At 37.3% G+C, this 27296-nt stretch overlaps 2 protein-coding genes across 2 annotated transcripts; both read left to right on the forward strand.

Annotated features, from left to right (window-relative positions):
* The first annotated feature begins 4666 nt into the window (after positions 1–4666).
* Positions 4667–24265, forward strand: LOC124461348 (dynein axonemal heavy chain 5-like). Its single transcript, XM_047012876.1, has 2 exons — positions 4667–6515; positions 24128–24265. The coding sequence occupies exons 1-2, from the start codon at positions 4725–4727 to the stop codon at positions 24263–24265; spliced, it is 1929 nt and encodes a 642-aa protein (XP_046868832.1). The 5' UTR covers positions 4667–4724.
* On the forward strand, positions 11297–11880 carry LOC124461347 (dynein axonemal heavy chain 8-like). The gene is made up of 2 exons (XM_047012874.1): positions 11297–11475; positions 11530–11880. The coding sequence occupies exons 1-2, from the start codon at positions 11356–11358 to the stop codon at positions 11821–11823; spliced, it is 414 nt and encodes a 137-aa protein (XP_046868830.1). The 5' UTR covers positions 11297–11355; the 3' UTR covers positions 11824–11880.
* Positions 24266–27296: the final 3031 nt, after the last annotated feature.

Below are 27296 nucleotides of genomic sequence, written 5' to 3' on the forward strand. Positions count from 1 at the left end.
TTCTGAATTTTTCTGTAAAAGCGCAGCTCCGAAACCATGTTTCAAGGCATCAGTGTGAATCTCAGTCTCTAGCTTAGGATTGTATAACTCAATGCTAACTTCACTACCATTTGCAATTCTTTAAACTCAAACTTGTTGTCTTTTCGCAAAATGTCAGTCAAGGGCTTAGCTGTTCCTGCGTATCCTTCGATAAATCTACGGAAATACGATGATAACCCTAAAAATCGTTGAACTGACTTCTTATCATGTGGGATCGGGAATCTTGAAACGGCATCAGTCTTCTCCTAACTTGGCTTAATGCTTTCATTTTCATTTTCTGCACTGTGCATACACATACTTTAAAATTCCTTAAACAACTCAGCACAAGATTTATTCACGTTACACAGTGATTCTTTTCTCTTGATGCTCAAAAACTTTGTGCCTTGCTTTGTAACAACCAAATCAACGTGATCTAAAATGGTTCTACCCAGAATTGCCTCATATGCCATGTCTTCATCCGGAACGAACATCTATCTTATGCTAAAACTACCAAAGTCATCACATGACCTCCACCAATGCCTGTAAGGCTCTTCAAATATCCTGTTAATGACTTAATTCCAAGTTTGACAAATACACTCTTACGTATGAGGCTGAAATTTGCTCCTGTATTAATAAGAACGTTAAACTTAATCGTCTTAAAATTTACCATTTTAAACTCCAAACCCGAATCAGTAAATTTACCTGATACTTTTACTAATTTATACTCTACAACTTTAGTTCTTTCAACTTTGGTGATATCTTTTCCCTTGCATCACCACACATAAAACATTTGCGTTCTCCTTTTGTTATCGAACTTTTCTCTCTATGATCTCTGCCTTGCTTGTGAAAAGATGATTTAAATGTTAGCTTCTTTGACGACTTCCTAGGATCATAAAATTTAAAATATGTCTCTATTTGAATTTTCAACGCATACACTTTCCTGGCCTGATACAATAATGCCTTATTTGCTCTTATGTCTGGTAAACCTTCTACAAAATACTAGTTTAATCGAGTCCAAATCGATGGACTTTGCGATTTCCATTAACATATAAAAGACTTCGTACAAATTATCACCTCTCTTCAACTGTCGATTGCCTAGTCTTCTGTGAACTTCTGCTGATGAAACCTTTACTCGCATTTCGTTTTTCAAAGCAACTTTCAGGGACTCCGACTACAAATATCTCTCTTACTACGTATAAAAGTTTATGCAGCTTTTTTTAACAGTTGTTTTGCATACACCAAAAGCTGCAACTGACTCCACTATACGGTTAAAGCGCATTATAGTTCCCTAGTCCATTGTACAACATCAATCGAACCTAAATCCCAAAATTCGAAAACGGAGGCGAATTTGCCTCTTCTTAGTTTCTATTTGGTCCTAATGAGCGAGAAGACGCGTTTGCAGCTCAGCTTTAAGGCCTGTAGTCTCTAGCCCTAACTCACTTAATTTACTGCGCAACTCCTATATACGCAATGTTAGAATCTCACCTCGATCCATTTCACACAATTGCATGTACGTACTTATATTGCTTAAGAAGATTGTTATATTAATCTATGGTTAGTATCAATTAATCAAATTTCAATCAACTTAGCAAAACTTACACACTATGTTAAAGTAGGTCAAATTGTGGTAGGTTATGGATTAATTCGAATGATTCTTAGAATTGTGCTCGTCGTGCAAGCAAAGTAACTCACACTCAAGACAATAATTAAACAGCTCACCCAACTATAGTCGTCTTGCTCTATGTAGCAGCTCCCGTTGTAGCAACTCACTCAGTCTTTTTGTCGATGTTTGGTTCGCTCTTTGTTGCCACTTACTCTGCTGTCGCAACTCACTCGGCTGTTTTTCACTTGTTCTCTCTTTGTCTGCTTTCACACAAATTGTCTCACAATCAGCTTCGTGTCCGCTGCCTTCTCGTTTCGTCTTGTCGGCGTCGTCTACTTCTTGTAACAGTTTGTGTTGTCCGCTCTCTTTTGGTTTTCCGCTTCCACAGTCAACTCTAGTTATCATCAACTTCGGCGCCAAAATTCTTAGTGACGCTCTTCTTGCGTCGCACAGTGGACCTTCTGGCATTTAGCATTGCAAAAATCATAGCGTCTAAACCAAGGAGTGTCTCTTTTGGCTCCCGTGGCTCTTTACCGGCAGAGGCTGGGCAGAGAAAAAGGTCACTTTAGCGAGTCGACGCACACAAAAATTTGTGTGCCTCGAGTTTTATGACGGGCCATAAAACGACATTTTTTGGGTCGAGCGAGCGATCGTCGTCGAACTTGTTGGTAGAGACGGACAAGTCCCGAATTTTGCGGGGAGGGGGAAAAAGGTCGCGATCTCGTGCTCGCAACTTGTAGGCAGAGGGACGGACAAGTCCCGAATTTTGCGGGGAGGGGGAAAAAGCTCAGCCCTCAAGCAAAAGTAATTTCTAACGCCAAAACGAAGGGACGCAGACAAATTTTTGAAATACAAGAAGAGGAATCCGAAGAAAATAAAAGTTGCGAGCTGACGGCAGAGCCGGCTCCCAAGTTAAATTTCCGTGGCCACCCTTGGACTAAACCAATAAAGCGATTTCAAAAATTTAAAAAGTATATGATAAAGAATACCTTAAGCTTCAAAATGAATGTTTGTCAAAAGTGCTGGGTGTTCGTGGTGCTTTAATATTCAAGGTCAAAGTCAGAAAATATTTCCAAGCAGGTTTTTCCTTTAAAAATGGATCGAAACACGGTTTTTTTCAATCACAAATGGAATTTTTCATTGTTTTAGACGACTATGTAACATTTTTTAATGTTTTAATTTAATTTTTTAACATAATTACAAAAAGAAAAAAACATTTTTTTAATTTTTTTTAGGTTAATTTTGAAAATTTGCTATTGATGGCTGATTTTCTTCAAAATAATTTTCAATATTTACATACATCAGTATCTAATAAACTCAACATTTCGGGACTATAGTTGCTATTTTCCAAATCCTTTCGTGATCGCACGTCTCAGTGATGCAATAAGTGGGTCCGAAGAGTCTGTTAGCATGTTAAAAAGGTCTTCATTTTGCCTAACACGAGAAGTTTTTAATGTATTAGTGTATCTGAACCTTATGTAGTCCTTGTTTTTACATTCCTGTGCTTCTTCGGATAGCTCTCCAAGTGGTAAACACTGATATTCTATTAAATCCTTTCCATGAGCCAAAATCCTATGTACAATTCAGTCAAAAGATGAGCAGTCTTTGAAGTATATTCGGCCAATTTTTCACTATTTACCATTTCCTTGCAATTTATAACATTCAAGATAACAGCTTTTAATGATCTCTTGACTAACACCTGTTATAAAAGATGTCACTTTATCATTTTCAAAAAATCTCCTTGAAGTATTTCCATCATTCGTGTTTCCGTATCCGTACTTTGGGCAGTCAACTTTTAGTCCCAGCTTCCGAGAGAATTCAGCTTGTATAATCTCCTTCCTGAATATCCTCACGAGATGTTTTATCCGTTTTTGTTTCTCCTGGCTAGCTTGAGAATAAAATCCATACACTTTATTCTGCAATGCAGGTAGAACGAAAAATCGGTATTACCCTTTTTGTATTAATTAGGTAAACAACTTAATGTTTACATCCAATTAGATAAACGGAAATAAAAACGACCACAAATAAGAAAAACTTTTCATCAACTTAAATAACATTTACCTGTCTTGCAGCAGCTGTCTAAGCAGGTAATTAGCAATTTATCATTGAAAAAAGGCATATATGTAAACCGGTAGTATTTGGAAAACAGCATTACGCAATGTTATCATTTAAATACAAAGAAGCTACAAGCCAATATGCATGCGCTCTTCTTCTTCCTTATACCTGCAGCGCATTTTTTAGGCGAGGTTGCCTTAGTTTTATGGCTTACGCATCGCTGCCGCAGGTCTCCGCATATTGGGACTATATACATCTCATAGGTAAATATTTCACCTACCTAGTGTATGTACTCCGGTATTGATACTCGTAGAGTCTTGAGAGTTTTATTCCATCAAAGTTCAAAAAATGCTAATATTTAGTACATTTTTTAAACGCTTCTAGTTCAATAACTATTTAAGTAAATATTCAGTTTTAAAGTTGCGATTTTTTTTTTTTAAAATTACCATTTATTCTTTTCACTAAAAATGTCTCAACTTTGGGCGCCTCTAGCACCCATGAATCTCAACCGATTTCAAAAATTTTTTGGATTCATAATCTCTGACGTGTATTCCCTATCGATTGCATATATCATTTTTGCCAAACACGATCATGAAAGAATTGATTTTTCCAACGCTATCCGAGCGGAGGCCCAACTGTGCGTCGTCCGACCGCTCACCGTCGCGACATCCAGTCGTCGCCTCTCGTACAATTACACCAACTTCCACTACTTTTTGAACTTGTATTGGTTGCTTCTTGTGAAATTCGTTCGCCAACAACCTTGATTTGTATATGTATTACACGTTAATGCATGCAATTTTAACAATTTTCTGTTCACTTGCGAACTTCACACACACACAAAATACACTAATTGTTTTGGGCCAAAATTATTATTTATTTCGATATTATTTAAGGATGTGATTTCCTTATTTAGTCTTATTTATTAACAATGTTTCTTTGTGTTAAGAATACATATATTTATTAAACTACATTATTTGTTTTCAGACAATATACTTTTGAAGCGGCTAAAGTAGCTTGTGGAAATGTAGCCGGGTTATTGTCATGGACGATGGCAATGGCCAAATACTTTGAAGTGAACAAAGAAGTTCTGCCACTCAAAGCAAACCTTGCTGTACAAGAAGCCAAATATCAAAAAGCGTCCAGTGATCTAGAGGAAGCTGAAGAACTGTTACAGCAAAAAGAACTAGAGTTATCAGAAGTTCAAAAAACTTTGGAAGAAGCTGTTTCTAAAAAAGATGCGGTTCTAGAAGAGGCCAAAAAGTGTCAAGATAAAATGGACGCCGCAACAGCTTTAATAGGTGGTCTAGCGGGAGAAAAAATACGGTGGACTGAACAGATTGCTTCGTTTAAGAGCGAAACTGACCGCTTAGTTGGAGATGTTATATTATTAACAGCATTTCTATCCTACACTGGACCTTTCAATCAGGAATTTAGAAGTGATCTTCAAAACCTTTGGATGAGACAAATATTTGAAAAAATGATTCCTATATCTGCAAATGTTAATATTATTGAAAACCTTACAGATCGTTCACAAATTGGTGAATGGAATATTCAAGGACTACCAACTGATGAGCTTTCTGTACAAAATGGTATTATTGCGACAAAGGCTATGCGGTTTCCATTACTAATAGATCCGCAATCTCAAGGAAAAGTTTGGATAAAAAATAAGGAGAAGCAAAATCATTTAATTGTAACAGCCTTGAATCATAAGTATTTTAGAAATCATCTTGAGGATTCAATTAGTATGGGTTTTCCTATCATCATCGAAGATGTTGGTGAAGAGTTGGATCCTTGCTTGGATAATTTGTTAGATAGGAATCTACTGAAAGTTGGAACTCAGTACAAAATTAAAATTGGAGACAAAGAAGTAGACTGGAATGCAGGGTTTAGATGTTATATAACAACCAAACTCCCTAATCCAGCTTATACTCCAGAAATTTTTGCGCGTACTTCAATTATTGATTTTACTGTGACAATGCGTGGTCTTGAGGATCAATTATTAGGTCGTGTCATTCTTGCAGAAAGAAAAGAGTTAGAAGATGAACGTGTACAGCTAGTTGAGACAGTTACTGGCAATATGAAAAAAATGAAAGAATTGGAGAGCAACTTACTGCATAAACTTTCGACGACACAGGGAAGTTTACTTGATGACGTAACAGTAATCGATGTCTTAAATACTAGCAAAAACACCGCGTTCGAGGTGAAAGAAAAGATTGAAATTGCCAAAGTTACTGAGGCCAAAATAAATGCTGCACGTGAGGAATATCGTTCGGTCGCCACTCGAGGTAGTGTTTTGTATTTTCTTGTATGTAGTATGGCTATAGTGAACAATATGTATCAGACATCTTTGGTTCAGTTCTTAGAGAGGTTTGATGCATCTATGCATAATTCGGCAAAGACTCACATAACTCAAAAACGAATCAGAAGAATAATTAATTATTTAACATTTGAAGTTTATCGATACAAATCCAGAGGTCTTTATGAAAAGGATAAATTCCTCTTGGTGCTTCTAATGGCATTGAGCATTGATAACCAGATGGAGCTAATAACATTTGATGAGTTTCAAACATTTATTAAAGGCGGAGCTGCATTAAATTTAAATGATTGTCCACCAGTCCCATTTCGCTGGGTGACAGACGAAACGTGGCTTAATCTGGTACAACTTTCTAATCTTTCGCCATTCGTTCATATCTTAACGAAAGTAAGTGGTAATGAGAGACCATGGTTCACCTGGTATAAAAAAGATGCACCTGAAAATGAAATAATTCCCGATGGATACCATACTCTAGATCCTTTCCGAAAAATGCTTTTAGTACGCTCATGGTGTATGGATAGAACCATTGCACAAAGTAGAAAGTATATAGCACATTCATTAGGTGATCGGTTTGCTGAGCCTGTTGTTCTAAATTTTGAGGAATTGTTATCCGAAAGTCGAGAATTAACGCCAATGATATGTTTCCTTTCTCTTGGTTCCGACCCTTCATCAAACATAGAATTACTAGCAAAAAAAAATGAACTTAAATGCCACCCAATATCAATGGGGCAGGGTCAGGAAATTCATGCAAGAAAATTGATGTCATCTTGTCTTATTGACGGCGGTTGGGTGCTTCTACAAAATTGTCATTTAGGCTTGGAATATATGGTAGAACTAACAAATCATTTACTGGAACTTGAGCGACAGGGGAAAGAAGGGATAGTTAATACTACATTTCGCATCTGGATAACAACTGAGCCACATCCAAAGTTTCCTATTACGCTTTTACAAATGTCGCTAAAATACACCAATGAACCTCCTGCTGGTATTCGTGCTGGATTAAAACGAACATATACAAATTTATCTCAGGATTTTCTTGACTATTCGCAGTCGCCCTATTATCTACCACTTGTTTATTCAATATCTTTTCTTCATACGATAGTACAAGAGCGACGTAAGTTTGGATCCCTTGGATGGAACATTCCTTATGAGTTTAATTCGTCTGATTGGTACGCAAGTTGTTTGTTCGTTCAAAATCATTTGGATGATCTAGAACAAGGAAAAGGAATAAGCTGGGTTACAGTTCGGTATATGTTAGGCGAAGTACAATATGGCGGTCGCGTTACAGATGATTTTGATAAAAGACTGCTTAATACATTTACTCGTGTTTGGTTTCATGACACTCTATTTGATGAAAACTTTCAATTTTTTAAAGGATATAAGGTCTTCAGCTACAAAGAACAGGACGCCTATTTAAATGCTATTGATAAAATGTTAAACGTAGATCCACCACAAGTTTATGGATTTCATTCAAATGCTGAGATTACGTATCAAACAAACACCATGAGAAATATTTTAGAGGAAATAATGTCCATACAACCTAAAGGTAAACGACAATAAACTAATAATCAAAAACTGCGCTTTTAACTTTATATTTACTATAGAATCTTCCTCGGGTGCTGGGGAGACTAGAGAAGATCGAGTTGCGCAACAGGTGAGAGAGATGTTAGTTAAGACACCTGCACCATTTGATTTGTTCGACGTGAAACAACATCTAATTGCAATGGGAGCTTCCAGTGCCATGAATATTTTCCTTCGACAAGAAATTGATAGGATGCAAAAAGTAAGTTAATTTTAACGTATTGCCTGATAATACCAAATATTTATGTGATTTCAGATTATAAAGCTTGTACGAACAACATTTAAGGACATTTTGTTAGCTGTTGAAGGAACCATAATAATGAGTGAGACCTTGCGAGACGCTGTAGACAATATTTTCATGGCTCGAATACCAACTGTCTTCAAACGTGGCAGTTGGGTATCATCTAGTCTGGGTTTCTGGTTTACTGAACTTATTGAGCGCCACACTCAATTTTATAACTGGTGTTTTGGATCCCGCCCAGTTGTATTTTGGATGTCAGGCTTCTTTAATCCTCAGGGTTTTTTAACAGCAATGCGCCAAGAAGTTGCTAGGGCACATCATGGCTGGGCTTTAGATCAAGTCAGTATGCATAACGACGTTCTTAAGATTGGTCTCGAAGAGTGCAAAAAGCCGCCTAAGGAGGGTGTTTTTATATACGGATTGTACGTTGATGGTGCAGGTTGGGATAGGCGCACTTCTCGCTTAGTTGAGGCGACAAACAAAGTTTTGTTTACGCTTATGCCTGTAGTCCACATATATGCAATTAATTCAACATCTACAAAAAATCCGAAACTATATACATGTCCAGTATACAAGAAAATTAATCGTACTGATTTAAATTATATTTGCTCGCTATGGCTGCAATCAAATAAGCAACCAGATCATTGGATTTTAAGGGGCGTGGCCTTGCTATGTGACGTTAAGTAGATAATAAAAGAATCAAAGCTTTAATTTGGTCTTTTAAAATTAGAACAAGAGAGAAGATTAGAACAATTTATGAAAGTATGACAACGATCTACACATGGGGAAATATTTTTTGTTTTAATTTCAGAATTATGAATTATCTTTATTCTGCCGATCTTCCATTCATTTAGTTGGGCAAAAATCAGTGAATCAGTAAAAATGAAGATCCCTTGACACTATATGAAACGCTCCTCAAGCTCGTTCCTAAGACGTTCAAATAAATATCAATATTTCAAACTAGAGACCCGGCGAACTTTGTTCCGCCTTAACAATGACAATAAATAAGCAGATTGTGTTTTGTTTTTTTGGAAAAAAATACAAAAAAAAATTAAATAACTACATTAATTATTCATTATTATTTCTGTATTTAGTACATAGGTTGCTCTTCACTTAATTACCTTGTGATACACGACATTTTTTGTTTTATTATCAGGCGCAAAAACAAACAACGCAGATGGTCTTCCGACCCGTGAACATGCCACGTATAATTGACCATGGGAAAATTTTTTGAAATAAGGAGAAGCAAAATCATTTAATTGTAACAGCCTTGAATCATAAGTATTATAGAAATCATCTTGAGGATTCAATTAGTAGGGGTTTTCCTATCATCATCGAAGATGTTGGTGAAGAGTTGGATCCTTTCTTGGATAATTTGTTAGATAGGAATCTACTGAAAGTTGGAACTCAGTACAAAATTAAAATTGGAGACAAAGAAGTAGACTGGAATGCAGGGTTTAGATGTTATATAACAACCAAACTCCCTAATCCAGCTTATACTCCAGAAATTTTTGCGCGTACTTCAATTATTGATTTTACTGTGACAATGCGTGGTCTTGAGGATCAATTATTAGGTCGTGTCATTCTTGCAGAAAGAAAAGAGTTAGAAGATGAACGTGTGCAGGTAGTAGAGAGTTACTGGCAATATGAAAAAAATGCATAAATTGGAGAGCAACTTACTGCATAAACTTTCGACGACACAGGGAAGTTTACTTGATGAAGTAACAGTAATCGATGTCTTAAATACTAGCAAAAACACCGCGTTCGAGGTGAAAGAAAAGATTGAAATTGCCAAAGTTACTGAGGCCAAACTAAATGCTGCACGTGAGGAATATCGTTCGGTCGCCACTCGAGGTAGTGTTTTGTATTTTCTTGTATGTAGTATGGCTATAGTGAACAATATGTATCAGACATCTTTGGTTCAGTTTTTAGAGAGGTTTGATGCATCTATGCATAATTCGGCAAAGACTCACATAACTCAAAAACGAATCAGAAGAATAATTAATTATTTAACATTTGAAGTTTATCGATACAAATCCAGAGGTCTTTATGAAAAGGATAAATTCCTCTTGGTGCTTCTAATGGCATTGAGCATTGATAACCAGATGGAGCTAATAACATTTGATGAGTTTCAAACATTTATTAAAGGCGGAGCTGCATTAAATTTAAATGATTGTCCACCAGTCCCATTTCGCTGGGTGACAGACGAAACGTGGCTTAATCTGGTACAACTTTCTAATCTTTCGCCATTCGTTCATATCTTAACGAAAGTAAGTGGTAATGAGAGACCATGGTTCACCTGGTATAAAAAAGATGCACCTGAAAATGAAATAATTCCCGATGGATACCATACTCTAGATCCTTTCCGAAAAATGCTTTTAGTACGCTCATGGTGTATGGATGGAACCATTGCACAAAGTAGAAAGTATATAGCACATTCATTAGGTGATCGGTTTGCTGAGCCTGTTCTAAATTTTGAGGAATTGTTATCCGAAAGTCGAGAATTAACGCCAATGATATGTTTCCTTTCTCTTGGTTCCGACCCTTCATCAAACATAGAATTACTAGCAAAAAAAAATGAACTTAAATGCCACCCAATATCAATGGGGCAGGGTCAGGAAATTCATGCAAGAAAATTGATGTCATCTTGTCTTATTGACGGCGGTTGGGTGCTTCTACAAAATTGTCATTTAGGCTTGGAATATATGGTAGAACTAACAAATCATTTACTGGAACTTGAGCGACAGGGGAAAGAAGGGATAGTTAATACTACATTTCGCATCTGCATAACAACTGAGCCACATCCAAAGTTTCCTATTACGCTTTTACAAATGTCGCTAAAATACACCAATGAACCTCCTGCTGGTATTCGTGCTGGATCAAAACGAACATATACAAATTTATCTCAGGATTTTCTGGACTATTCGCAGTCGCCCTATTATCTACCACTTGTTTATTCCATATCTTTTCTTCATACGATAGTACAAGAGCGACGTAAGTTTGGATCTCTTGGATGGAACATTCCTTATGAGTTTAATTCGTCTGATTGGTACGCAAGTTGTTTGTTCGTTCAAAATCATTTGGATGATCTACAACAAGGAAAAGGAATAAGCTGGGTTACAGTTCGATATATGTTAGGCGAAGTACAATATGGCGGTCGCGTTACAGATGATTTTGATAAAAGACTGCTTAATACATTTACTCGTGTTTGGTTTCATGACACGCTATTTGATGAAAACTTTCATTTTTTTAAAGGATATAAGGTCTTTAGCTACCAAGAACAGGACGCCTATTTAAATGCTATTGATAAAATTTTAAACGTAGATCCACCACAAGTTTATGGATTTCATTCAAATGCTGAGATTACGTATCAAACAAACACCATGAGAAATATTTTACAGGAAATAATGTCCATACTACCTAAAGGTAAACGACAATAAACGAATAATCAAAAAATGCGCTTTTTACTTTATATTTACTATAGAATCTTCCTCGGGTGCTGGGGAGACTAGAGAAGATCGAGTTGCGCAACAGGTGAGAGAGATGTTAGTTGAGACACCTGCACCATTTGATTTGTTCGACGTGAAACAACATCTAATTGCAATGGGAGCTTCCAGTGCCATGAATATTTTCCTTCGACAAGAAATTGATAGGATGCAAAAAGTAAGTTAATTTTAACGTATTGCCTGATAATACCAAATATTTATGTGATTTCAGATTATAAAGCTTGTACGAACAACATTTAAGGACATTTTGTTAGCTGTTGAAGGAACCATAATAATGAGTGAGACCTTGCGAGATGCTGTAGACAATATTTTCATGGCTCGAATACCAACTGTCTTCAAACGTGGCAGTTGGGTATCATCTAGTCTGGGTTTCTGGTTTACTGAACTTAATGAGCGCCACACTCAATTTTATAACTGGTGTTTTGGATCCCGCCCAGTTGTATTTTGGATGTCAGGCTTCTTTAATCCTCAGGGTTTTTTAACAGCAATGCAAAGAAGTTGCTAGGGCACATCATGGCTGGGCTTTAGATCAAGTCAGTATGCATAACGACGTTCTTAAAATTGGTCTCGAAGAGTGCGAAAAGCCGCCTAAGGAGGGTGTTTTTATATACGGATTGTACGTTGATGGTGCAGGTTGGGATAGGCGCACTTCTCGCTTAGTTGAGGCGACAAACAAAGTTTTGTTTACGCTTATGCCTGTAGTCCACATATATGCAATTAATTCAACATCTACAAAAAATCCGAAACTATATACATGTCCAGTATACAAGAAAATTAATCGTACTGATTTAAATTATATTTGCTCGCTATGGCTGCAATCAAATAAGCAACCAGATCATTGAATTTTAAGGGGCGTGGCCTTGCTATGTGACGTTAAGTAGATAATAAAAGAATCAAAGCTTTAATTTGGTCTTTTAAAATTAGAACAAGAGAGAAGATTAGAACAATTTATGAAAGTATGACAACGATCTACACATGGGGAAATATTTTTTGTTTTAATTTCAGAATTATGAATTATCTTTATTCTGCCGATCTTCCATTCATTTAGTTGGGCAAAAATCAGTGAATCAGTAAAAATGAAGATCCCTTGACACTATATGAAACGCTCCTCAAGCTCGTTCCTAAGACGTTCAAATAAATATCAATATTTCAAACTAGAGACCCGGCGAACTTTGTTCCGCCTTAACAATGACAATAAATAAGCAGATTGTGTTTTGTTTTTTTGGAAAAAATACAAAAAAAAATTAAATAACTACATTAATTATTCATTATTATTTCTGTATTTAGTACATAGGTTGCTCTTCACTTAATTACCTTGTGATACACGACATTTTTTGTTTTATTATCAGGCGCAAAAACAAACAACGCAGATGGTCTACCGACCCGTGAACATGCCACGTATAATTGACCATGGGAAAAACATGAATGTACTAGATTTAAACCACAAAAATTTTTAAGGATTGGCCTTGTGATTTTTTGAAATAAGGAGAAGCAAAATCATTTAATTGTAACAGCCTTGAATCATAAGTATTTTAGAAATTATCTTGAGGATTCAATTAGTAGGGGTTTTCCTATCATCATCGAAGATGTTGGTGAAGAGTTGGATCCTTTCTTGGATAATTTGTTAGATAGGAATCTACTGAAAGTTGGAACTCAGTACAAAATTAAAATTGGAGACAAAGAAGTAGACTGGAATGCAGGGTTTAGATGTTATATAACAACCAAACTCCCTAATCCAGCTTATACTCCAGAAATTTTTGCGCGTACTTCAATTATTGATTTTACTGTGACAATGCGTGGTCTTGAGGATCAATTATTAGGTCGTGTCATTCTTGCAGAAAGAAAAGACTTAGAAGATGAACGTGTATAGCTAGTTGAGACAGTTACTGGCAATATGAAAAAAATTAAAGAATTGGAGTCAACTTACTGCATAAACTTTCGACGACACAGGGAAGTTTACTTGATGACGTAACAGTAATCGATGTCTTGAATACTAGCAGAAACACCGCGTTCTAGGTGAAAGAAAAGATTGAAATTGCCAAAGTTACTGAGGCCAAAATAAATGCTGCACGTGAGGAATATCGTTCGGTCGTCACTCGAGGTAGTGTTATGTATTTTCTTGTATGTAGTATGGCTATAGTGAACAATATGTATCAGACATCTTTGGTTCAGTTTTTAGAGAGGTTTGATGCATCTATGCATAATTCGGCAAAGACTCACATTACTCAAAAACGAATCAGAAGAATAATTAATTATTTAACATTTGAAATTTATCGATACAAATCCAGAGGTCTTTATGAAAAGGATAAATTCCTCTTAGTGCTTCTAATGGCATTGATCATTGTTAACCAGATGGAGCTAATAACATTTGATGAGTTTCAAACATTTATTAAAGGCGGAGCTGCATTAAATTTAAATGATTGTCCACGAGTCTTATTTCGCTGGGTGAAAGTAGAAAGTATATAGCACATTCATTAGGTGATCGGTTTGCTGAGCCTGTTGTTCTAAATTTTGAGGAATTGTTATCCGAAAGTCGAGAATTAACGCCAATGATATGTTTCCTTTCTCTTGGTTCCGACCCTTCATCAAACTTAGAATTACTAGCAAAAAAAAATGAACTTAAATGCCACCCAATATCAATGGGACAGGGTCAGGAAATTCATGCAAGAAAATTGATGTCATCTTGTCTTATTGACGGCGGTTGGGTGCTTCTACAAAATTGTCATATAGACTTGGAATATATGGTAGAACTAACAAATCATTTACTGGAACTTGAGCGACAGGGGAAAGAAGGGATAGTTAATACTAAATTTCGCATCTGGATAACAACTAAGCCACATCCAAAGTTTCCTATTACGCTTTTACAAATGTCGCTAAAATACACCAATGAACCTCCTGCTGGTATTCGTGCTGGATTAAAACGAACATATACAAATTTATCTCAGGATTTTCTGGACTATTCGCAGTCGCCCTATTATCTACCACTTGTTTATTCCATATCTTTTCTTCATACGATAGTACAAGAGCGACGTAAGTTTGGATCCCTTGGATGGAACATTCCTTATGAGTTTAATTCGTCTGATTGGTACGCAAGTTGTTTGTTCGTTCAAAATTATTTGGATGATCTACAACAAGGAAAAGGAATAAGCTGGGTTACAGTTCGGTATATGTTAGGCGAAGTACAATATGGCGGTCGCGTTACAGATGATTTTGATAAAAGACTGCTTAATACATTTACTCGTGTTTGGTTTCATGACACGCTATTTGATGAAAACTTTCATTTTTTTAAATGATATAAGGTCTTTAGCTACCAAGAACAGGACGCCTATTTAAATGCTATTGATAAAATTTTAAACGTAGATCCACCACAAGTTTATGGATTTCATTCAAATGCTGAGATTACGTATCAAACAAACACCATGAGAAATATTTTACAGGAAATAATGTCCATACAACCTAAAGGTAAACGACAATAAACGAATAATCAAAAAATGCGCTTTTTACTTTATATTTACTATAGAATCTTCCTCGGGTGCTGGGGAGACTAGAGAAGATCGAGTTCCGCAACAGGTGAGAGAGATGTTAGTTAAGACACCTGCACCATTTGAATTGTTCGACGTGAAACAACATCTAATTGCAATGGGAGCTTCCAGTGCCATGAATATTTTCCTTCGACAAGAAATTGATAGGATGCAAAAAGTAAGTTAATTTTAACGTATTGCCTGATAATACCAAATATTTATGTGATTTCAGATTATAAAGCTTGTACGACAACATTTAAGGACATTTTGTTAGCTGTTGAAGGAACCATAATAATGAGTGAGACCTTGCGAGATGCTGTAGACAATATTTTCATGGCTCGAATACCAACTGTCTTCAAACGTGGCAGTTGGGTTGGGCGCCACACTCAATTTTTTAACTGGTGTTTTGGATCCCGCCCAGTTGTATTTTGGATGTCAGGCTTCTTTAATCCTCAGGGTTTTTTAACAGCAATGCGCCAAGAAGTTGCTAGGGCACATCATGGCTGGGCTTTAGATCAAGTCAATATGCATAACGACGTTCTTAAAATTGGTCTCGAAGAGTGCAAAAAGCCGCCTAAGGAGGGTGTTTTTATATACGGATTGTACGTTGATGGTGCAGGTTGGGATAGGCGCACTTCTCGCTTAGTTGAGGCGACAAACAAAGTTTTGTTTACGCTTATGCCTGTAGTCCACATATATGCAATTAATTCAACATCTACAAAAAATCCGAAACTATATACATGTCCAGTATACAAGAAAATTAATCGTACTGATTTAAATTATATTTGCTCGCTATGGCTGCAATCAAATAAGCAACCAGATCATTGGATTTTAAGGGGCGTGGCCTTGCTATGTGACGTTAAGTAGATAATAAAAGAATCAAAGCTTTAATTTGGTCTTTTAAAATTAGAACAAGAGAGAAGATTAGAACAATTTATGAAAGTATGACAACGATCTACACATGGGGAAATATTTTTTGTTTTAATTTCAGAATTATGAATTATCTTTATTCTGCCGATCTTCCATTCATTTAGTTGGGCAAAAATCAGTGAATCAGTAAAAATGAAGATCCCTTGACACTATATGAAACGCTCCTCAAGCTCGTTCCTAAGACGTTCAAATAAATATCAATATTTCAAACTAGAGACCCGGCGAACTTTGTTCCGCCTTAACAATGACAATAAATAAGCAGATTGTGTTTTGTTTTTTTGGAAAAAATACAAAAAAAAATTAAATAACTACATTAATTATTCATTATTATTTCTGTATTTAGTACATAGGTTGCTCTTCACTTAATTACCTTGTGATACACGACATTTTTTGTTTTATTATCAGGCGCAAAAACAAACAACGCAGATGGTCTACCGACCCGTGAACATGCCACGTATAATTGACCATGGGAAAAACATGAATGTACTAGATTTAAACCACAAAAATTTTTAAGGATTGGCCTTGTGATTTTTTGACTTAAGGAGAAGCAAAATCATTTAATTGTAACAGCCTTGAATCATAAGTATTTTAGAAATTATCTTGAGGATTCAATTAGTATGGGTTTTCCTATCATCATCGAAGATGTTGGTGAAGAGTTGGACACTTGCTTGGATAATTTGTTAGATAGGAATCTACTTAAAGTTGGAACTCAGTACAAAATTAAAATTGGAGACAAAGAAGTAGACTGGAATGCAGGGTTTAGATGTTATATAACAACCAAACTCCCTAATCCAGCTTATACTCCAGAAATTTTTGCGCGTACTTCAATTATTGATTTTACTGTGACAATGCGTGGTCTTGAGGATCAATTATTAGGTCGCGTCATTCTTGCAGAAAGAAAAGACTTAGAAGATGAACGTGTATAGCTAGTTGAGACAGTTACTGGCAATATGAAAAAAATGAAAGAATTGGAGTCAACTTACTGCATAAACTTTCGACGACACAGGGAAGTTTACTTGATGACGTAACAGTAATCGATGTATTGAATACTAGCAGAAACACCGCGTTCTAGGTGAAAGAAAAGATTGAATTTGCCAAAGTTACTGAGGCCAAAATAAATGCTGCACGTGAGGAATATCGTTCGGTCGCCACTCGAGGTAGTGTTTTGTATTTTCTTGTATGTAGTATGGCTATAGTGAACAATATGTATCAGACATCTTTGGTTCAGTTTTTAGAGAGGTTTGATGCATCTATGCATAATTCGGCAGACTCACATTACTCAAAAACGAATCAGAAGAATAATTAATTATTTAACATTTGAAATTTATCGATACAAATCCAGAGGTCTTTATGAAAAGGATAAATTCCTCTTAGTGCTTCTAATGGCATTGATCATTGTTAACCAGATGGAGCTAATAACATTTGATGAGTTTCAAACATTTATTAAAGGCGGAGCTGCATTAAATTTAAATGATTGTCCACGAGTCCTATTTCGCTGGGTGAAAGTAGAAAGTATATAGCACATTCATGTGGATCGGTTTGCTGAGCCTGTTGTTCTAAATTTTGAGGAATTGTTATCCGAAAGTCGAGAATTAACGCCAATGATATGTTTCCTTTCTCTTGGTTCCGACCCTTCATCAAACTTAGAATTACTAGCAAAAAAAAATGAACTTAAATGCCACCCAATATCAATGGGACAGGGTCAGGAAATTCATGCAAGAAAATTGATGTCATCTTGTCTTATTGACGGCGGTTGGGTGCTTCTACAAAATTGTCATATAGACTTGGAATATATGGTAGAACTAACAAATCATTTACTGGAACTTGAGCGACAGGGGAAAGAAGGGATAGTTAATACTAAATTTCGCATCTGGATAACAACTAAGCCACATCCAAAGTTTCCTATTACGCTTTTACAAATGTCGCTAAAATACACCAATGAACCTCCTGCTGGTATTCGTGCTGGATTAAAACGAACATATACAAATTTATCTCAGGATTTTCTGGACTATTCGCAGTCGCCCTATTATCTACCACTTGTTTATTCCATATCTTTTCTTCATACGATAGTACAAGAGCGACGTAAGTTTGGATCCCTTGGATGGAACATTCCTTATGAGTTTAATTCGTCTGATTGGTACGCAAGTTGTTTGTTCGTTCAAAATCATTTGGATGATCTACAACAAGGAAAAGGAATAAGCTGGGTTACAGTTCGGTATATGTTAGGCGAAGTACAATATGGCGGTCGCGTTACAGATGATTTTGATAAAAGACTGCTTAATACATTTACTCGTGTTTGGTTTCATGACACGCTATTTGATGAAAACTTTCATTTTTTTAAATGATATAAGGTCTTTAGCTACCAAGAACAGGACGCCTATTTAAATGCTATTGATAAAATTTTAAACGTAGATCCACCACAAGTTTATGGATTTCATTCAAATGCTGAGATTACGTATCAAACAAACACCATGAGAAATATTTTACAGGAAATAATGTCCATACAACCTAAAGGTAAACGACAATAAACGAATAATCAAAAAATGCGCTTTTTACTTTATATTTACTATAGAATCTTCCTCGGGTGCTGGGGAGACTAGAGAAGATCGAGTTCCGCAACAGGTGAGAGAGATGTTAGTTAAGACACCTGCACCATTTGAATTGTTCGACGTGAAACAACATCTAATTGCAATGGGAGCTTCCAGTGCCATGAATATTTTCCTTCGACAAGAAATTGATAGGATGCAAAAAGTAAGTTAATTTTAACGTATTGCCTGATAATACCAAATATTTATGTGATTTCAGATTATAAAGCTTGTACGACAACATTTAAGGACATGTTGTTAGCTGTTGAAGGAACCATAATAATGAGTGAGACCTTGCGAGATGCTGTAGACAATATTTTCATGGCTCGAATACCAACTGTCTTCAAACGTGGCAGTTGGGTTGGGCGCCACACTCAATTTTTTAACTGGTGTTTTGGATCCCGCCCAGTTGTATTTTGGATGTCAGGCTTCTTTAATCCTCAGGGTTTTTTAACAGCAATGCGCCAAGAAGTTGCTAGGGCACATCATGGCTGGGCTTTAGATCAAGTCAATATGCATAACGACGTTCTTAAAATTGGTCTCGAAGAGTGCAAAAAGCCGCCTAAGGAGGGTGTTTTTATATACGGATTGTACGTTGATGGTGCAGGTTGGGATAGGCGCACTTCTCGCTTAGTTGAGGCGACAAACAAAGTTTTGTTTACGCTTATGCCTGTAGTCCACATATATGCAATTAATTCAACATCTACAAAAAATCCGAAACTATATACATGTCCAGTATACAAGAAAATTAATCGTACTGATTTAAATTATATTTGCTCGCTATGGCTGCAATCAAATAAGCAACCAGATCATTGAATTTTAAGGGGCGTGGCCTTGCTATGTGACGTTAAGTAGATAATAAAAGAATCAAAGCTTTAATTTGGTCTTTTAAAATTAGAACAAGAGAGAAGATTAGAACAATTTATGAAAGTATGACAACGATCTACACATGGGGAAATATTTTTTGTTTTAATTTCAGAATTATGAATTATCTTTATTCTGCCGATCTTCCATTCATTTAGTTGGGCAAAAATCAGTGAATCAGTAAAAATGAAGATCCCTTGACACTATATGAAACGCTCCTCAAGCTCGTTCCTAAGACGTTCAAATAAATATCAATATTTCAAACTAGAGACCCGGCGAACTTTGTTCCGCCTTAACAATGACAATAAATAAGCAGATTGTGTTTTGTTTTTTTGGAAAAAATACAAAAAAAAATTAAATAACTACATTAATTATTCATTATTATTTCTGTATTTAGTACATAGGTTGCTCTTCACTTAATTACCTTGTGATACACGACATTTTTTGTTTTATTATCAGGCGCAAAAACAAACAACGCAGATGGTCTACCGACCCGTGAACATGCCACGTATAATTGACCATGGGAAAAACATGAATGTACTAGATTTAAACCACAAAAATTTTTAAGGATTGGCCTTGTGATTTTTTGACTTAAGGAGAAGCAAAATCATTTAATTGTAACAGCCTTGAATCATAAGTATTTTAGAAATTATCTTGAGGATTCAATTAGTATGGGTTTTCCTATCATCATCGAAGATGTTGGTGAAGAGTTGGACACTTGCTTGGATAATTTGTTAGATAGGAATCTACTTAAAGTTGGAACTCAGTACAAAATTAAAATTGGAGACAAAGAAGTAGACTGGAATGCAGGGTTTAGATGTTATATAACAACCAAACTCCCTAATCCAGCTTATACTCCAGAAATTTTTGCGCGTACTTCAATTATTGATTTTACTGTGACAATGCGTGGTCTTGAGGATCAATTATTAGGTCGCGTCATTCTTGCAGAAAGAAAAGACTTAGAAGATGAACGTGTATAGCTAGTTGAGACAGTTACTGGCAATATGAAAAAAATGAAAGAATTGGAGTCAACTTACTGCATAAACTTTCGACGACACAGGGAAGTTTACTTGATGACGTAACAGTAATCGATGTATTGAATACTAGCAGAAACACCGCGTTCTAGGTGAAGAAAAGATTGAATTTGCCAAAGTTACTGAGGCCAAAATAAATGCTGCACGTGAGGAATATCGTTCGGTCGCCACTCGAGGTAGTGTTTTGTATTTTCTTGTATGTAGTATGGCTATAGTGAACAATATGTATCAGACATCTTTGGTTCAGTTTTTAGAGAGGTTTGATGCATCTATGCATAATTCGGCAGACTCACATTACTCAAAAACGAATCAGAAGAATAATTAATTATTTAACATTTGAAATTTGTCGATACAAATCCAGAGGTCTTTATGAAAAGGATAAATTCCTCTTAGTGCTTCTAATGGCATTGATCATTGTTAACCAGATGGAGCTAATAACATTTGATGAGTTTCAAACATTTATTAAAGGCGGAGCTGCATTAAATTTAAATGATTGTCCACGAGTCCTATTTCGCTGGGTGAAAGTAGAAAGTATATAGCACATTCATGTGGATCGGTTTGCTGAGCCTGTTGTTCTAAATTTTGAGGAATTGTTATCCGAAAGTCGAGAATTAACGCCAATGATATGTTTCCTTTCTCTTGGTTCCGAGCCTTCATCAAACTTAGAATTACTAGCAAAAAAAAATGAACTTAAATGCCACCCAATATCAATGGGACAGGGTCAGGAAATTCATGCAAGAAAATTGATGTCATCTTGTCTTATTGACGGCGGTTGGGTGCTTCTACAAAATTGTCATATAGACTTGGAATATATGGTAGAACTAACAAATCATTTACTGGAACTTGAGCGACAGGGGAAAGAAGGGATAGTTAATACTAAATTTCGCATCTGGATAACAACTAAGCCACATCCAAAGTTTCCTATTACGCTTTTACAAATGTCGCTAAAATACACCAATGAACCTCCTGCTGGTATTCGTGCTGGATTAAAACGAACATATACAAATTTATCTCAGGATTTTCTGGACTATTCGCAGTCGCCCTATTATCTACCACTTGTTTATTCCATATCTTTTCTTCATACGATAGTACAAGAGCGACGTAAGTTTGGATCCCTTGGATGGAACATTCCTTATGAGTTTAATTCATCTGATTGGTACGCAAGTTGTTTGTTCGTTCAAAATCATTTGGATGATCTACAACAAGGAAAAGGAATAAGCTGGGTTACAGTTCGGTATATGTTAGGCGAAGTACAATATGGCGGTCGCGTTACAGATAATTTTGATAAAAGACTGCTTAATACATTTACTCGTGTTTGGTTTCATGACACGCTATTTGATGAAAACTTTCATTTTTTTAAATGATATAAGGTCTTTAGCTACCAAGAACAGGACGCCTATTTAAATGCTATTGATAAAATTTTAAACGTAGATCCACCACAAGTTTATGGATTTCATTCAAATGCTGAGATTACGTATCAAACAAACACCATGAGAAATATTTTACAGGAAATAATGTCCATACAACCTAAAGGTAAACGACAATAAACGAATAATCAAAAAATGCGCTTTTTACTTTATATTTACTATAGAATCTTCCTCGGGTGCTGGGGAGACTAGAGAAGATCGAGTTCCGCAACAGGTGAGAGAGATGTTAGTTAAGACACCTGCACCATTTGAATTGTTCGACGTGAAACAACATCTAATTGCAATGGGAGCTTCCAGTGCCATGAATATTTTCCTTCGACAAGAAATTGATAGGATGCAAAAAGTAAGTTAATTTTAACGTATTGCCTGATAATACCAAATATTTATGTGATTTCAGATTATAAAGCTTGTACGACAACATTTAAGGACATTTTGTTAGCTGTTGAAGGAACCATAATAATGAGTGAGACCTTGCGAGATGCTGTAGACAATATTTTCATGGCTCGAATACCAACTGTCTTCAAACGTGGCAGTTGGGTTGGGCGCCACACTCAATTTTTTAACTGGTGTTTTGGATCCCGCCCAGTTGTATTTTGGATGTCAGGCTTCTTTAATCCTCAGGGTTTTTTAACAGCAATGCGCCAAGAAGTTGCTAGGGCACATCATGGCTGGGCTTTAGATCAAGTCAATATGCATAACGACGTTCTTAAAATTGGTCTCGAAGAGTGCAAAAAGCCGCCTAAGGAGGGTGTTTTTATATACGGATTGTACGTTGATGGTGCAGGTTGGGATAGGCGCACTTCTCGCTTAGTTGAGGCGACAAACAAAGTTTTGTTTACGCTTATGCCTGTAGTCCACATATATGCAATTAATTCAACATCTACAAAAAATCCGAAACTATATACATGTCCAGTATACAAGAAAATTAATCGTACTGATTTAAATTATATTTGCTCGCTATGGCTGCAATCAAATAAGCAACCAGATCATTGGATTTTAAGGGGCGTGGCCTTGCTATGTGACGTTAAGTAGATAATAAAAGAATCAAAGCTTTAATTTGGTCTTTTAAAATTAGAACAAGAGAGAAGATTAGAACAATTTATGAAAGTATGACAACGATCTACACATGGGGAAATATTTTTTGTTTTAATTTCAGAATTATGAATTATCTTTATTCTGCCGATCTTCCATTCATTTAGTTGGGCAAAAATCAGTGAATCAGTAAAAATGAAGATCCCTTGACACTATATGAAACGCTCCTCAAGCTCGTTCCTAAGACGTTCAAATAAATATCAATATTTCAAACTAGAGACCCGGCGAACTTTGTTCCGCCTTAACAATGACAATAAATAAGCAGATTGTGTTTTGTTTTTTTGGAAAAAATACAAAAAAAAATTAAATAACTACATTAATTATTCATTATTATTTCTGTATTTAGTACATAGGTTGCTCTTCACTTAATTACCTTGTGATACACGACATTTTTTGTTTTATTATCAGGCGCAAAAACAAACAACGCAGATGGTCTACCGACCCGTGAACATGCCACGTATAATTGACCATGGGAAAAACATGAATGTACTAGATTTAAACCAAAATTTAAAATTGGAGATAAAGAAGTAGACTGGAATGCAGGGTTTAGATGTTATATAACAACCAAACTCCCTAATCCAGCTTATACTCCAGAAATTTTTGCGCGTACTTCAATTATTGATTTTACTGTGACAATGCGTGGTCTTGAGGATCAATTATTAGGTCGTGTCATTCTTGCAGAAAGAAAAGACTTAGAAGATGAACGTGTATAGCTAGTTGAGACAGTTACTGGCAATATGAAAAAAATGAAAGAATTGGAGTCAACTTACTGCATAAACTTTCGACGACACAGGGAAGTTTACTTGATGACGTAACAGTAATCGATGTCTTGAATACTAGCAGAAACACCGCGTTCTAGGTGAAAGAAAAGATTGAAATTGCCAAAGTTACTGAGGCCAAAATAAATGCTGCACGTGAGGAATATCGTTCGGTCGCCACTCGAGGTAGTGTTTTGTATTTTCTTGTATGTAGTATGGCTATAGTGAACAATATGTATCAGACATCTTTGGTTCAGTTTTTAGAGAGGTTTGATGCATCTATGCATAATTCGGCAAAGACTCACATAACTCAAAAACGAATCAGAAGAATAATTAATTATTTAACATTTGAAATTTATCGATACAAATCCAGAGGTCTTTATGAAAAGGATAAATTCCTCTTGGTGCTTCTAATGGCATTGAGCATTGATAACCAGATGGAGCTAATAACATTTGATGAGTTTCAAACATTTATTAAAGGCGGAGCTGCATTAAATTTAAATGATTGACCACCAGTCCCATTTCGCTGGGTGACAGACGAAACGTGGCTTAATCTGGTACAACTTTCTAATCTTTCGCCATTAGTTAGGATAGAAACATTGCACAAAGTAGAAAGTATATAGCACATTCATTAGGTGATCGGTTTGCTGAGCCTGTTGTTCTAAATTTGGAGGAATTGTTATCCGAAAGTCGAGAATTAATGCCTGTTTGTGGAGGGGCGGAAGGACCCAAATAAGCCGCAAGTGGTTGGCGGGTGCCAATGTCTTCAGGGGTCTGGTGCGTGAGTAAAATAATTAAAACGCGCGAAAAATTTCGTTTTAATTCAATTATGATTTATTTCTTTAACGAGATGGCTGCGGGTTGAACAAATTTACAAATCGAGAAAAAGACAAATTACAGTAGAAGAACGGGTGTTCGGGTTAAAATCTAGTATTTGAATAAATGGCGATGCCCATGGGAAAAATCAAGTCACTCCTCCTGGTGTGACCGTAGATGCCGAGGATCAAAAAACCCTCCTCACTCCTCACTGCTCTTCGCCGCTCACTGCTGTTCACCCGGTGGCGTGAACATATGAGCGTGAACGCTATGACCGGGCACACAGCCTGGTTGGATGACCTCAGGATAGAGGTCTGCCCCGAGTACTACGGACACCGACGCCGGCCGATAGAAATAGGGGTCGGGCAGGATCAGGGTGGCGAATTTCTGCCGGAGCGGCGCCGACACTTCCCGAGGACGGCCGTGCAGGCTTGGTCGACCCCGACCTTGGTCACAGCCAACCACAGGGACCGGATGCTGCGGTGGTGTGGCAGACGCGTGGGGGCCAAGTCGCTATGGAGGGGCGAGCTGAACGAACTGCAAGGAAAGAAATTACGTAGGGGGGAGTAGATTAGTCGATGCACGGGAACGAACAACATGCACGGAGACGAGGACATTCGGACGGAACATAGAGGGATTGGGAGTCACGATAAGGTTTTTTTGCTGTCTTGCTACAGAATGAGCTTCGCTTTAGATCAAGTCAATATGCATAACGACGTTCTTAAAATTGGTCTCGAAGAGTGCAAAAAGCCGCCTAAGGAGGGTGTTTTTATATACGGATTGTACGTTGATGGTGCAGGTTGGGATAGGCGCACTTCTCGCTTAGTTGAGGCGACAAAAAAAGTTTTGTTTACGCTTATGCCTGTAGTCCACATATATGCAATTAATTCAACATCTACAAAAAATCCGAAACTATATACATGTCCAGTATACAAGAAAATTAATCGTACTGATTTAAATTATATTTGCTCGCTATGGCTGCAATCAAATAAGCAACCAGATCAGATCGATGTCTTGAATACTAGCAGAAACACCGCGTTCTAGGTGAAAGAAAAGATTGAAATTGCCAAAGTTACTGAGGCCAAAATAAATGCTGCACGTGAGGAATATCGTTCGGTCGCCACTCGAGGTAGTGTTTTGTATTTTCTTGTATGTAGTATGGCTATAGTGAACAATATGTATCAGACATCTTTGGTTCAGTTTTTAGAGAGGTTTGATGCATCTATGCATAATTCGGCAAAGACTCACATAACTCAAAAACGAATCAGAAGAATAATTAATTATTTAACATTTGAAATTTATCGATACAAATCCAGAGGTCTTTATGAAAAGGATAAATTCCTCTTGGTGCTTCTAATGGCATTGAGCATTGATAACCAGATGGAGCTAATAACATTTGATGAGTTTCAAACATTTATTAAAGGCGGAGCTGCATTAAATTTAAATGATTGACCACCAGTCCCATTTCGCTGGGTGACAGACGAAACGTGGCTTAATCTGGTACAACTTTCTAATCTTTCGCCATTAGTTAGGATAGAAACATTGCACAAAGTAGAAAGTATATAGCACATTCATTAGGTGATCGGTTTGCTGAGCCTGTTGTTCTAAATTTGGAGGAATTGTTATCCGAAAGTCGAGAATTAATGCCAGTTTGTGGAGGGGCGGAAGGACCCAAATAAGCCGCAAGTGGTTGGCGGGTGCCAATGTCTTCAGGGGTCTGGTGCGTGAGTAAAATAATTAAAACGCGCGAAAAATTTCGTTTTAATTCAATTATGATTTATTTCTTTAACGAGATGGCTGCGGGTTGAACAAATTTACAAATCGAGAAAAAGACAAATTACAGTAGAAGAACGGGTGTTCGGGTTAAAATCTAGTATTTGAATAAATGGCGATGCCTATGGGAAAAATCAAGTCACTCCTCCTGGTGTGACCGTAGATGCCGAGGATCAAAAAACCCTCCTCACTCCTCACTGCTCTTCGCCGCTCACTGCTGTTCACCCGGTGGCGTGAACATATGAGCGTGAACGCTATGACCGGGCACACAGCCTGGTTGGATGACCTCAGGATAGAGGTCTGCCCCGAGTACTACGGACACCGACGCCGGCCGATAGAAATAGGGGTCGGGCAGGATCAGGGTGGCGAATTTCTGCCGGAGCGGCGCCGACACTTCCCGAGGACGGCCATGCAGGCTTGGTCGACCCCGACCTTGGTCACAGCCAACCACAGGGACCGGATGCTGCGGTGGTGTGGCAGACGCGTGGGGGCCAAGTCGCTATGGAGGGGCGAGCTGAACGAACTGCAAGGAAAGAAATTACGTAGGGGGGAGTAGATTAGTCGATGCACGGGAACGAACAACATGCACGGAGACGAGGACATTCGGACGGAACATAGAGGGATTGGGAGTCACGATAAGGTTTTTTTGCTGTCTTGCTACAGAATGAGCTTCGCTACGGGTCTTCGGATAGACCCACACGCTGTGGTGACGGGCAGAGTGCGCTCAATTCGCCCTAAGCGCCATGTGCTGGGGAAGTGCCTTCATTATATCAAGCTTGGTGGCGTTCAGGAAATATTTTTCGAGCGCATTTGAGGCCCCTACGAAGGTTTTGCCATTGTCGGAGTAAATGCGCTGTGGGCATTGTCTCCGTGCGACAAACCGAGAGAAGGCTGCAAGAAATCGTTCAGTGGTGAGGTCGGAGGTAGCCTATAGATGGATCGCCTTCGTGCTGAAACACACAAAGACGCAGACATAACCCTTAGTTAAGAGACACGCACGCCCGGTGTAATTTTTGATCTCGAACGACCCTGCGTAGTCAATGCCCGTGTGGGTGAAGGGCCTGGAGTACGTGATGCGTTCTCGAGGGAGATCACCCATCATCTGAGTCTGTAGGCGTCGACGATGAACGATGCAGACTTTACACCCCTTGATGTGGGACTTCACCATGTTCTTGATC

Source organism: Drosophila willistoni, unplaced genomic scaffold, assembly GCF_018902025.1.
Source record: "Drosophila willistoni isolate 14030-0811.24 unplaced genomic scaffold, UCI_dwil_1.1 Seg373, whole genome shotgun sequence".
Classification (NCBI taxonomy): domain Eukaryota; kingdom Metazoa; phylum Arthropoda; class Insecta; order Diptera; family Drosophilidae; genus Drosophila; species Drosophila willistoni.

What these genes read in the sequence shown, in the direction of transcription:
- LOC124461348 (XM_047012876.1), top strand. Translation starts at nt 4,725, where the DNA reads ATGGCAATGGCCAAATACTTTGAAGTGAACAAAGAAGTTCTGCCACTC. An exon ending in CATGGTGTATGGATAGAACC is followed by an intron (nt 6,516 to 24,127) that starts ATTGCACAAAGT and finishes TAGGATAGAAAC; the next exon opens with ATTGCACAAAGTAGAAAGTA.
- LOC124461347 (XM_047012874.1), top strand. Translation starts at nt 11,356, where the DNA reads ATGTTAGTTGAGACACCTGCACCATTTGATTTGTTCGACGTGAAACAA. An exon ending in AAATTGATAGGATGCAAAAA is followed by an intron (nt 11,476 to 11,529) that starts GTAAGTTAATTT and finishes ATGTGATTTCAG; the next exon opens with ATTATAAAGCTTGTACGAAC.